This window comes from Macaca nemestrina, chromosome 1 (genome assembly GCF_043159975.1).
Source record: "Macaca nemestrina isolate mMacNem1 chromosome 1, mMacNem.hap1, whole genome shotgun sequence".
NCBI lineage: Eukaryota > Metazoa > Chordata > Mammalia > Primates > Cercopithecidae > Macaca > Macaca nemestrina.
Window position 1 is genome coordinate 420,132 of NC_092125.1, and position 14,419 is coordinate 434,550.

The 14,419-nt window shown below is 38.1% G+C and overlaps 1 protein-coding gene across 1 annotated transcript; it reads left to right on the forward strand.

Annotated features, from left to right (window-relative positions):
• The first annotated feature begins 7,063 nt into the window (after positions 1-7,063).
• On the forward strand, positions 7,064-8,145 carry LOC139357151 (olfactory receptor 2T10-like). The gene has a single exon (XM_071072974.1). The coding sequence runs from the start codon at positions 7,064-7,066 to the stop codon at positions 7,997-7,999; it is 936 nt and encodes a 311-aa protein (XP_070929075.1). The 3' UTR covers positions 8,000-8,145.
• Positions 8,146-14,419: the final 6,274 nt, after the last annotated feature.

Here is a 14,419-nt window from a genome sequence, read left to right on the forward strand (position 1 = left end):
GAACATTCATTCCTTTATGTGAACAATTGAATATGACTGGTGGTCCCACAACTCTCTACTCAGCCTTGCACAGGTCATTAAAAGCGAAACCCTAAAGTTCATGACTATGAATACATTTTCAAATTCTGGAGAATCCAAATCTTCAAATTCATCTGCTGACTCCTTCACAAAGCACACTTTAATTTCCATATTAATAACACTTTGTATGATTTTTTCATGTGAATTTCCAGGACAACTTTGTTTTATCTTCCTAACAAAGACTTCCATTATATTAAGTCTTTAAACCTCTTATGTATTATTCTTGTTTTCCAGGTTCTTGAATCAATATCACTCACTTCCATCTGAGGCATTTATTCTTCAAAATATGAAGTAAGAGTTTTCCTTGGAGGTTTCAGTAAATTTTAGAATTGAAAATGGAAGAGTCAGCCAAGTTAGTGTCCCCAGTGGTGGATGTTAACACATTATTTCCAGCCATTGTTTGTACTCTTCTAAATTAGCACTCTCAAACACAGCCCTGGGAGTTCCTCCTCTTCAAATGCCAGCTCCTCTCACAGATACCACCATTCCTTGCTGGTGGCCACCACAGCCAATTCCCGTTTGCTTGCTGTTAAAAATATACCGATTTATGTGGGATGGTGTCTGTGCAAATGGTCAAATGAACAGATGGAACAGAAAAAGCCTAGAAATGGATCAGCACCTATACGTACATCAGGTTTATGACAAGGGCAGCCATTCAGATTGGGAAATGGAGTATGCTTTTAATAAATAGTTCTGACTCCACTGCACATCCACATGGAAAAAATGTTGATCCCTATATTACAGGATAAGAAAATATAGTTCAGATGGGCTGCAGATTGAAATATAAAAGGTAAAATAATCTTAGAAGAAAATGTAGAACACATTACAATCATGAGGTAAACAAGTATTTCTTAAACAGAAAAGTGCTAACCCTAAAGGAAAACAGAGCAAATTGGACTTCATTAAATTAGAATTTATTTTTAAAAATATTCATCGTAAAAAAGTAACCCACAGAAAATAAGAAAATATTTACAATAGATGTATCTATGAAGGATTCATATAGAACATAGAGGAGAAACTCCTACAAATCAATACGGAAGCAGAAAAATCCACTTACAAATGACAGAGTAGAATGGGCATTTACGAATATGATAGCCATGATTCCAATAAATTCCCATAAATGCACGAAAAGGTGCTCAACTTGGCTAGTTGTCAAAGAATGACACTTTAAAACCACAACGAAATAGCACATCTGTCAGTGTGGTTATGATGATTAAAATAACTGCTAATGAGACTATACATTGATAAAAGCTCTGGAAAACAGTTTGATAGTATCTGATAGAGCTGAACATGTGCCCATCTATGACCCAGATATCCCACTCCTGGTTATATATGCAACAGAAATGCAAATATGTGTTTACCAAAATACATGTTTTAAAATGTGGGTGAAATATTTTACTGAATGAATTTGTTGTGGTGGTTAATATATATTTTTAAAAAGTTTTATAAAATTTAAATGATTGCAATAAATTTCTCCAATTAATAAAAATAAAAATGGTCAATTTAGCTGCTGTATTTTTATGTGTTATCCTTTTAGCTTGTACTATGCAATTTGTGTTTTATTAATGGATGTAAAGGTGTGCTATTTCATTAGGTTATGAGTTTCAACTTAAAAATGATCATAGGGTATTATTTATAATAACCATAAATAGAAAACAAGCTGCCGTGAACAACAAAACAAATTGGTCTTTATTGTTATAGTAGCATACGTACAATACAGAGTAAGAATGAACAAACCACCACTCTAACTACATGTAAATGTGGTTGAATCTTACATAATGTTTAGTAAAAGCTAGGCATGAAAGAGTGCATATTTTGTGACTTTATTTACATAAACTTCAAATCCAGACAAAACTAATTTATAGGAAGGCAGAGTCAGTTTTCTTGGGGAGGGTATTGGGATGCAGGCTGGGGTCTACTTGGGGGCTAACCCACTTCTGATTGTGTATCTTTGGGCAGGCCGTGGTGAGTTCAGTTCGCAAGAACTACTTGAGCTGTACACTAGTGACTTTTGCATTTTGGGTCTGTTTATTTTCTAAAACGTTTACTAAATACAGACTACAGTATAATCAGAATATCCTTCAGCTGTTACCAGGAATTGCAATTAGGAGTTAGTGCAGCATCGTGGTTCTAGGGGCATGTTCTTGAGTCCAGCTGCCCCATTACTCATCTGTCTTGAGTCCAGCTGTCCTGTCACTCATCTGTCGGACTTGGGGAAATTCCCTGATGCCCCTTGTGTCTCCGTGTCTGCATCCTCACTCGGGGTAGGGTTGATTAGCACCTACTCTGCATGACTCCTGATTGGATCAATCACTGAACACATTCCGTGTGCTTGGAATGTATCTGCATGTGACATGCACATAGTTTTTGGAGGTGGATTTATGTTAACGCTGACACGGTAAAGTATGCTTGATAAACTTTTCAGTATAAAACACTACAACACTCAATGGCACATTAATTTTCTGTAGATTATTCCTTCCTTGAAGTTTGTATCTGTAAATTTTTTATAACGAATGTGTTGTTTTGGGACCGTAAATAACCATAAAACTTTTAATAGTGGTTACATTTTGGAAAGTCGTTTAGTGGAGTGTTCTAAGAGGTATAGATCCTCTGACCATCACACCTGGAATTTCAAATTTGTAACTCCACCAAAATAAACACATTGAACAGAGAACTGTTTATTGAAATATCACTCAGGTTACAAAATCTGACACACTCTGAAGACTTAAGACACAGGGAGGTCATATAATTTGTTTACTCAGCCAATGTTCTACATGAATTATTTCAAAGTCATATGCTATGGTGTAAAGAAGACCATTCTATAATCTGCTTGAAATGCAAAAACCAAATTTTTGGATATATCGGTTGTCTCCAAACACATCCTGGAGGGAAATGCTACATTATTCCTAAATTTGTGCCTCTAAGGGTTAAAAGTAAAAAATGTTATTTTGTATTATCTACATAATTCTATGCTTTTCAAATTCTCAGAAATAACCCTTTCATGAAAATTTCAATTAAAAGGGTTTATACATTTAACAAAGCAATTTCAATTACAAATATCCATTTTCATAATTTAAAAAGTTTCTTATGTGCAATTGTTTGGGTTAAATAAGAAAAATTAGAAATAACACAAATCTCTAATAGTTCTACATTTTATGGACACTCAAATACACACTTTGGTTTAAAATGTCATATTTTCAAAGACAAATGGATACAAAATTCTATAAAGAAAATCATGAAAATGCCTAAAAGCAAGGAAAATTCAAACTAGTTATCTTTGGCTTTCTAGAGTATATATTATTTCTCCTTTTTTGTAATACTTAGTTTTTAAATTTTCTACAATTATTACTATGAAAACCAATAAACATGGAATAATATACTCTATTAAATGTGTTAATTGTCTAATTCGGGTTTGTGTCACTCTTTTCGCTCATGGCAACATGCAATGATTTGAGCTGTGAGAGGAATGGTCTTCAAGGAAACATTCTGGTGAAGTCTGTGTGCCATTAGTAGATGCTTATTTTCCTCTGGAGGCTTACAGGAGTTAGGCAATTAGAAAAGTCTAGAGAATCAGGCCCGACAACTTAAAGGCCGAGGAGTCTCCTCCCGGGCTGCTCCCATGGAGGCCACCACAGCCCTGGGAGGGTCCCTGAGGAGAGCATCGTTCTTTGAGTTTGTCGTCCCAGGACTGCACATGTGAGACTCGGCAGCATCAGCTGCTCTTCAGGGAGAGTCATTGAGTTTGTAAGTGTCTCCTTCGCAGAAAAGCAGGCTAGTGTTTCACTGACAAAGTGGACAGATCACAGTGAAAATGACAAGGCTGTAACTCAAGACGACTGTACTTGGAGGTACCTTCTTGGAAATCGAATTCCTCAGGGTATCACATTTCTTCCTTTGCTCCAGTAAGAAAAATAATTTATTAAATAAAAGGTTATTTTAACTTTTAATCCATAAATATATGCATTATAGAATTATCAGTTGATATTAATCACCAATATAACATTACAGCAAATATAATTGATAAAATATACTAATATTGTGTTATATATTGTTACAGATTACATAAAATAACTTGTATTTATTATAAGCATATTTAACTTAATACTACACACAAAGCTATAACTTAGAAAGTACTTGCTGTGCATATTATCTCTGAAACTCTCTGCAATCCTATTAGGCTGTAGAAATAAGTAGTGAGTATCCCTACAGGTATAAATGGAAAAAAAAGATATTCAAAAGTTTTAGGTGACTTGCAACGTACCTCAGAAAAGAAAGAAACTCAAACATAACTGATTTCAGATCTTGAGGCTTTTCCTCCTGGTGATATATTTTTCCAGGCAAATCTGACTTAAATTAACATTTTTTTCTCTGAAAATTGGAGCAATGTTGAATATTAGTTTTCCTCTTCCTTTCTTCCTTTTTTCCCTTTTTCCCTTTTCCCCTTTTCCCCTTTATTAAAAAAAAAAAATGATCTCGAAGACCCTGAAAGAGGAACACATGGATGAGTGGAAGATGTCTGATAGAGGTTTAAGCTTCATGGTGAGCAACATAATTCTTCCTGGGTGAAGCATGACCATCACTTTGGAGTAGAATGCCCACTCAAGAAGGAGGGGTGCTCTCCTTCCTACAGTGCAGATGTTACTACTGGGAAGCCTGTCACAAGTGGTCTGCTTTGTTTATGAAGGTTTACTTTTGGCAAGAGCAATTCTTCTTTAAAATATTTTATTGCTTTGAAGGAACCTAATTGCTGTTCTTGGCTTGCATGGCTGTCTGTGCTGGTGTCATTTGTTTCCTACAAGTGGACAAATTAATTGATTTGGTTAAGGAGAGTTTTTACTCTGCAGCTTTATGGACTGAGTTCCCCGTGTTTCAGTGTCTGTGGAAGAACAGTAGATTGAACTATATGGCCAAGAAATGCAATATCCACTCTCACTTGTTCTCCTGAATAAACCTGAGACATGCTTACCCTGACTAGCTCATGTCCATCTCTCTACTGATTTGCATAACTCTACTCATTGTAAACCACCTGTTCAATTTGGAAAAGGGCCTCCTTACGTAGACCTAGAGTTAATTAGCTCTGACAGGCACCAATCTTATCATGGACACTGTCCCTATAAGAACTCCATTTTTGGGAGTGGACATTAAATATACTTATTTCACTGAGAAGCCGGGCAACAAGTGAAAATACTTACCTCCTATGTTGTGGAAATTCCATTGAGTCTTTTCCCTATACCTTTTCCGTCTACTTCCCGATTTTTCTTTGAGATATGATGTGATACAGATGGATGATTATCATTCAATTTTTCAAGTTTATTGGGAATTCTTTATTTTGCCTTTATACTTAGAAAATTACTTTCTGCTCCAGGAAAAAATAGTTTATTAGTCTAATAATTGATTGACTAAAATCTACCATTTGTTATGGCCAATGATACAATGTTTATTTACTGAAAATACCTTCAGTCACTTTGGTTTTAAATCTCTTAATATAAGCAATTTGTTAAAAATTGGCATTACTTTACTCTTATGCTTTCTGTGTCCTCTGTGCTAAGTATCTCCAAAACAAAATGAAAACCCACGAGATTAGCCTTGGCCAGGGCAAAATATTTGAAATAAAAAAGGAAATAATGGTACCAATTGCAATAATTCTTATTCATAAATTTTAATGATAAAGAATAAAGTGTAAGTTGCAATGTAAAGGTTACATAAGAGAAGTTGCAATATAAAAAGGATGAATATGTGTTTGATTTAAATAAACATTTGACACGTTAATATATTGAACATTAGTATCTAAAACTTCATTTTATAAAGGATAGATAGGCATTTTCTTTAGCGAATAATAATAGCATCCACATGTAAATCACAGAATTCTGAACAAGAGAAAGAGTGCTATCAATGGAAAAGGGCTGACCAGCACCACTGATCCCCAAAAATAACCAGGTAGAATTCTACAGTCTATTACAAGGTGATTAACTGACTAGATGCTCTGAGAAGAAACTGGAATTTGGAAGATTTGAAGATAGTGAGTTATCTCGATTGTTCACAGCCAGTTACAGGTAGAATTCCTTGTTCTATGTTTTCCTCTCTCTCACTAATATGCTCGAGTAGTCTTTAAAATATTGCAACTTCAGGGACCCCTGAGGATATAGCCATAATTTTTTTGATATCTTAAAAGATTGGCAGAACCACAATGGATCAGAACATCTTGATGGAAATCATGAAAATATGAATAAATAAATCACAAGATTAATGTCTTTGTAAGAGGATAAGTGGAAGTAAAAAAATGTATTTTATAAATCACATGTGTGTAAAAGCATTTAAATCATTTAGAAAAATTGACAAGTTGTACTAGTGTCTTTAATACATTTAAAGAAATTTGACTAAATTTGTACCTGTTATAAAGGTTTGGAATTTTATGTTTAAAATGTCTACAATTACTGGTTGCTTAATATATTGCTTTTAAATATTGAAAAATTGTTCATAGATTTGTAACAAGATATTTAATAAGAAACAAGTATTACTAATCCTTTTTTGCAGAAATGACTCTTGAGGGTCAAATATAGAAATATTTATATTGATTATTAGCTGTAAAATCCCATGGGAATGGAATTCGGGCAATACAGGCACATGCAACTGTAAGATACTAACACACAAAAAATAACCAATGTGAACATATACAAGTAAAAATAACATACTAGTGACTATATCATCTCCTATAGGAAGTATTTTAATGTCAGCTGTATGGACCTCTTCACTGAGAATATAATATTTCATTCCCATTCTAGATGGGAATCAGATTCACAATCTAACGTGCTGTCTCTCTTTTTAGTGCAAATTCACAGCTGATGTCAGAAATAAACTCTGATTTTTACATGGAATTTTAAAAGTTGAAGTGAAGCAAATATAGTTTGTGGCACACACAGGATTATAAATAACATAAAGTTTACTTTTGTCCTCCAGGTAAAGCCACTTCAAGCGATCATACCACATGTGGCTGGCCAACCAGACCCTGGGTGGTGACTTTTTCCTGTTGGGAATCTTTAGCCAGATCTCACACCCTGGCCTCCTCTGCTTGCTTATCTTCAGTATATTTTTGATGGCTGTGACTTGGAATATTACATTGATACTTCTGATCCACATTGACTCCTCTCTGCATACTCCCATGTACTTCTTTATAAACCAGCTCTCCCTCATAGACTTGACATATATTTCTGTCACTGTCCCCAAAATGCTGGTGAACCAGCTGGCCAAAGAGAAGACCATCTCGGTCCTTGGGTGTGGGACCCAGATGTACTTCTACCTGCAGTTGGGAGGTGCAGAGTACTGCCTTCTAGCTGCCATGGCCTATGACCGCTACGTGGCCATCTGTCATCCTCTCCGTTACTCTGTGCTCATGAGCCAGAGGGTATGTCTCCTGGCATCAGGTTGCTGGTTCGTGGGCTCAGTGGATGGCTTCATGCTCACTCCCATCACCATGACCTTCCCCTTCTGCAGATCCCATGAGATTCACCACTTCTTCTGTGAAGTCCCTGCTGTTTTGAAGCTCTCTTGCTCAGACACCTCACTTTACAAGATTTTCATGTACTTGTGCTGTGTCATCATGCTCTTGATCCCTGTGACAGTCATTTCTGTGTCTTACTACTTTATCATCCTCACCATCCATAAGATGAACTCAGCTGAGGGTCAGAAGAAGGCCTTCACCACCTGCTCCTCCCACATGACAGTGGTCAGCCTCTTCTATGGAGCTGCTATTTACAACTACATGCTCCCCAGCTCCCACCACACCCCGGAGAAAGATATGATGGTGTCCTTTTTCTACACTATCCTTACACCTGTGTTGAATCCTATCATTTACAGTTTCAGGAATAAGGATGTCACAGGGGCTTTGAAAAAAAAGCTAAGAATGCAGAAAGCTCCATATTAAAGTGTGAAAGAACGTAGGTTGGTCCTCTCTTCTTAGGGTCTCTCTCTTCACTTTAGGTGTCCTTCCTATAAAACAATCAGCATATTGTGGTGGTGTCTGACTCCCTGAGTTGCCATTCAGGGGGTTTCTGTCCACTCTTCTTCTCTCCTATAATCACACTTGAGAGGATATTCACTTATCCCCCTCTTCCCTCATAGCATTGATCTGTAGTCCAGTCCTTCAGGGCCAACAGTCCTTTTTTAGATTGGAGTTGAGAAATATGAAAATAAATGTGTTTACGACCCTTGAGCACCTTCTACCAGAGAGAAAATTTGTTTTGATATCATGGGCTCACTGAATATGAAATAACCCCATATTCAGATTGTTCCTCCACATCCACTCTGTGCTAAAGACTTCATTTTACCACCTCATTAGACCCTCACCCTCTGTGGTTGAAGCTAAGGTCATCCACATTTCACAAGTGACAAAACAGCCTTTGAGGCTTCCCCTGACTTGCCTCAAGGAGGAGATCCTCAGGGGAAGGAGGTTCATTCATCTATAGGCATTTGGGGCTAAACACATTCAAGACCTCAGAGATGCTAAATGTACAGTTGAGATTTTTCTTCCATCAGAATTTCTAGAATGTTCTCAAGTTATTTTCTGTGAGCATAAGAAGTCCAACCTCAAATTAGACCAGACACATGGGCTATCCAGAACACATTTGTTTGGAGTAGAATTGGTTCATTTAGACTTTCTTAACCAGAGAAATATGGAAGTTTCTCACACTTCTGCCCTGTTCAAGCCAATGGTGACATATACTTAGAATATAATTTCGAATCAGTTTTATGTATGCACATGGTTGTATTCGTATTAACTTATTTAACAATGATAACACCTTGTGTGCTTATGATCCGGCACCATTTTTAGTGTGTGACATGGATGGAACACTTTTATTTTCACAGCCCAATATTAGCTTTATTCTACAGTTGATTTAACTGAGATTCTGTGGGTTTGAGAAACTTGAACAAGGGTATGCAGCTTAGAAAGTGCTCAACAGGGATGTAAGTCCAGGCAAGCAGGCTGGAGTCCCTGCCCCTGACCACTGCATGTGCTACCTCTTGTGGAGTCTGTGGCCTTTTCCACACTGCGTCTCTCCATCTGGGAGGGCCATACTCCAATCCTGGAATCACTAGTTCTTTCTATATCCAGTGTTTTCACATAGCTTTCCCTCTCTTCAGAATGCTCTTTTTCATCTGTAAGTACAAGGATACAAAGATAACTTTCCATGACTGTTACATTCCTTTAGGCCCCAAGTCATTCTGTCATTCAACCAATACCTACTGAGCCCCCAAAGTCTGCCAGGCCCTGTTCTACAAACTGAGGATGCATTCATGAGCAAAACAAATAAACTTCATCTTTTTAGCACCTAAAGGAGGGTGTATACAGAATATAAATTTGGTAATTGGTAAGACATGGCGTATTAGAAGAAGACTGCATGCAGTGGGGCTCCGGCAGCTGTGTAGGTGTCTTCCGCCTGCTTGGTGTCCTCATCCTCCTCCTGGGGCTACAGCGGTGCTATGGATGGATCTGACGGGCTGATGGCGGGGAATGAGAAGCTCACGCAGAACCTCAGCACCGCTTGGCTCCTGCCTGGACAAGGTGTGTGCCCTGAATGTGTGGACCATGGCGAGCCGGAGACGAAGATCTGCGACTGGTACCAGAAGCAGGGGCCTGGGCCCGGGCCCTCCTGCGACTCCAGCAGCTCCTACAAGACCATCGAGGACCCTGTGGGAAAAGAGATTCTTGGGGCCACCACTGAGAACTGCAGGACTGTCCTGCAGATCGACAACGCCCGTGTGGCCGCAGAGCACTTCCGGGCCAATCCTGAGACGGAAAGCTCTGCGCATGCGCTAGGCGCCATCAAAGTGCGCAGGCGCGGGACGAGCTGACCTAGGCAGGACCCGCCTGGAGATGCAGATCCGTGGCCTGAGAGAGGAGCTGGCCTCCCTGTAAAAGAACCACGAGGAGGAAGTTGGTGGCTGAGGGGCCAAGCGGGAGGCCAGGTCAGTGTGGAGGTGATTCCGCCCCTGGCACTGATCTCGCCGAGATCCCGAGTGACCTGCAAGCCAATGTGAGGTCGTGGCGGAACCGGAAGGAGCTGACGTCCGGTTCACCAGCGGGGCTGAGGAGCCGAACCGGGAGGTCGCTGGCCACACGAAGCAGCTCCTGATGAGCAGGTCCAATGTCACCGACCTGCGGGGCACCCTCCAGGGTCTTGAGATTGAGCTGCAGTCGCAGCTCGGCCTGAAAGCTGCCTTGGAAGTCACACTGGTGGAAACTGCGGCGCGCTTTGGGGCCCAGCTGGCGCAGATCCGGGCGCTGAGGAGGCGTATTGAAGGGCCGGTTGGCCACTGTGCGAGCTGACGGCGGCAGAATCAGGAGAACCAGCGGCTCGTGGACATGAGGTCACGGCGGGGGCAGGAGGTCGCCACCTACCGCAGCCTGCTCAAGAGCCAGGGAGATCATTCCAACAACCTCTCCACCTCCAAGGGCCTCTGAGGCGGCAGGCTCCGGGGCTTCTGCCCTTCTTCAGAGGGTGTCTCCTGGGTTAGGGGGACAGGAAGGAAGGGCTCTTCCCCTGAACTGGCAATAAAATTCTTTGGCCCAAGGGGGGGGAAAAAGAATGAAAGATGTAGCAGGCAATAACCAAAGAATGAAAAATGTTTAAAAAAAAAAAAACAATGTGAAATAACGCAGCATTTGAGACAATAAACACTAGTAGAGATAGTCATGACTGGAACCAACACACCAGGAAAATATTGCAAGTCTAATCTTGCATAGAACTAATATCAAATCTTCACAATACATAAAAAATGAAAAAATGGAAATCCATAATCACAATGGCAGATTTTTTTTTTTTTAATGTGTTTCGTCTGGCTTGTTTTCAACCTGATTGAGGTACAATTGACGAATAGAAATTGTATAGGTGAAAGCTGTACACATTGATTTTATGTATACGTTGTGAAATCATGACCACCATCAAGCTAGTTAACATTTCCATCACCTCACATAGTTTTGTTTTGGGGGGTGGGGGTGGTGTGGTTAGAACACTTAAGATATCCTCTCAACAAATGTCAAGTGTACAAGATTTATCCCCTTAACAGATGTCAAGTGTACAAGACTATTGCTAACTGTAGTCACCATGCTGTACATTAGCCCTCTAGAAATTATTCATTTTTGCATGACTGAACTTTGTACCATTTGACCAATCCTTATTCATTTCCCTAAACTCCTAATCACTGGGGACCAACATGCTACTCTGTTTCTGTGAGCTAGCCTATTTTAGATAAGTGAGAATATATGGTATTCATCTTTCTGTGTATTTTTTCACTTAGCGTAATATTCAGGTTCATGTTGTCCCAAACGGTAGGAGTAACTTTGGGGCTAAAAAATAAAGAATATTTCATTGTGCAAATATGTGTATGTATATTTTCATTCATTCATTTAGTTATTTTTCTATTTTTGCTATTGTGAATAATGCTTCAATAAACACTGGTGTGCCGATACCTCTTTGAGATCCTGATTTCACTTCTTTGGGTGAACAATGACCTAGAAGCATGATTGCGAGATCATACAATAGTACTATTTTTAACTCTTTGAAGAAATGCTATGCTGTTTGCTTATAATTGCTGTTTTCATTCTCACCAACAATGTTCAAAGGTTTCTCTTTCTCCACTTTCCCTCTTGTTTCATCTGTAATGATGGCTATTCTAACAGGTGGGAGGTGATACCTCGTTGTGGTTTTAGTTTGCATTTGCCTGATGCCTAGTGATGTTCAGCTCTTTTTATTTACCTGGTGGCCATTTTTATGTCTTTTAAGAAAGGCCTACCCATGTCGTTTGCTTATTTTAAATCAAGGTAATTGGTGTTTGCTACTAAATTGTTTAAGCTCCTTATAAGTTTTGGGTATTACCTCCTTTATAGATACATGGTTTGCAAATATTTTCTCCGATTCTGTAGGTTGTCTTTTCACTTTGTTGATCAGTTGGCCAAATATGCTCGGGTGAAATATGCTTGCTTTCTGTTCTCCCTATTGTTGTTTCATTGGTCTATATGTCCATTTTTCTTTTTTATGACAGTTCCTTACTGTGATAATTCCCATAACATTGTAATATATTTTGAAATAAATGTGATGTCTCTAGTTTTGCTCTTGTTTGAGATTGATTTGGCTATTTAAGATCTTTGGTTCTAGATGTAAAGAAATACCACTGATATTTTATAGATTGCCCTTTATAGATTGTTTTGCTTAATAAGGACGTTTTTAACAATGTTAATTCTTCAAATCAATGAATACAGTGTCTTTCCGTGGATTTGTGTCTCCTTCAATATCTTTGACTAATGTATTATGATTCTTAGTGTACAAGTTGTCTGCCCCATTGGATTAAGTATTCCTAAATGCATTATTTTTTGCTATTTTAAATGGGATTGCTTTCTTATTTTCCTTCCAAATAACTCATTGTTTGCAGAAATATCACTGATTTTTGTGTGCTATTTTATGTTCTACAACTTTACTGAATTTGTTCATTCAAATAGTTTTTTGGTATCATCTTGTATATAAAAACCCTAAGGCCATATCATCTGCAAATAGAAATGATTTTAATATTTTTCTAATTTTGATGCTTTTTTGTCTAATTGCTTTGGTTAGGACTTTCAGTACCATGTTAAACAGAAGTGGTGACAATGGACATCCTCGCTTTGTACCATATAATAGGAGAAACATTTTCATTTTTTATTATGTTAACTGTGGGCTTTTCATATATGGTATGTTGTGTTGAAGTAAGTTCCTTCTATACCTGTTTTCAGAGTTTTGACATGAATTGTCAAATGCTTTTGCTGCAAATTTTTTTATTCTCTTAATGTGTTATATCACACTGATTGATTTGCCTATGTTGAAGCATTGTTGCATCCCAGAGATACATTTCAGTTGGCCATGGTTTATTATCTTTTTAATGGGCTATTGAATTTGGTTTGTTAGTATTGTGTTGAAGATTTTTACACCTATGTTTATCAGTGATATTGACCTGTAGTTTTATTTTCTTGTGATTATCTTAGGCTTTGATAAAAGTGTATCATGGCCTCATAAAATGAGTTTGGGTCATTCTTTCTTTTGGGTTTTGAAAGAGTTTAAGAAGGATTGCTGTTCTTCAAATGTTTAGAATTCATCCATGAAGCCATTTGGTTCTGGTCTTTGGGAAGTTTGTTTACTAATTTAATCTTGTTTGTTATTGGTCTGCTCAGGCTTCCTATTTCCTCTTGATTTAGTTTTCGTAGGTTGTATAAAGAAGTTTGATTTCTTATAGATAATCTAATTTATAAGTGCATAATTTTCATAATAGTCTTTTATAATCCTTTTCATTTTGAGGCATTTGTTCTAATGACTCCTTATTTCTTATTTTAGCTATTTGAGAGTTATTTGAGGATACTCTTTTTTTTCTTAGGCTAAGTTTTATCACCTTTTACTTGAAAAAAAATTTAGTTTTGCTGATTTTTCTAGTTTTTCTAGTCTCATTTATTACTACTTTAATATTATTTCTTTATGATAACTTTGGACTTAGGCTTTTCTGCTTCTAGTTTCTTGAGGTATGAAGTTGGCTAATTTGAATTCTTTAATATAGCTATTCATTGCAATCAACTTTTAGTACTAGATTTGGTCCATCTCATAAGTTTTAGCATATTGTATTTTTTGTCTTGAGATTTTCTCTTTTGATTTTTCCTTTTGCCCAGTCATTGCTCAATGTAATGGTATATATGTTAACACACCAATATGTGATAGAGTACATAAACCTCCAAATCACTAAAGTTACAGAAGATTTATACAACATAATGGCCACAAAACTTGTACATATGGAACAATGCTTGCAACAATAATAAAAGTCATGTTCTTTTCTAGTGCACATGGGATTCTCACCAAAATCAAATACAGGTGGGCCTTTGACAGAACAATAATATAGACATGACATAAAATGTGTAGGATGGACTGGGTGCAGTGGCTCACACCTGTAATCCCAGCACTTTGGGAGGCCGAGGCGGGAGGATCATGAGGTCAGGAGATCGAGGCCATCCTGGCTAACACTGTGAAACCCTTTCTCTACTAAAAAATACAAAACAAAATTAGTCGGGTGTGGTGGGGGGCATCTGTAGTCCCAGCTACCAGGGAGGCTGAGGCAGAAGAATGCCATGAATCCAGGAGGTGGAGCTTGCAGTGAGCCGAGATCGCGCCACTGCACTCCAACCTGGGTGACTGAGCGAGACTCCGTCTCAAAAAAAAAAAAAAAAAAGTGTAGGATGCAGCTAAACCAGTGGTTACAGAAAAATTTATCCCTGTAGATCATTAAGAAAGAAGAAAGGCTAAATATTGACGAGTCTATTTCAAGAAGACAG

Coding starts and splice junctions, on each gene's coding strand:
- LOC139357151 (XM_071072974.1), top strand. CDS start 7,064: ATGTGGCTGGCCAACCAGACCCTGGGTGGTGACTTTTTCCTGTTGGGA.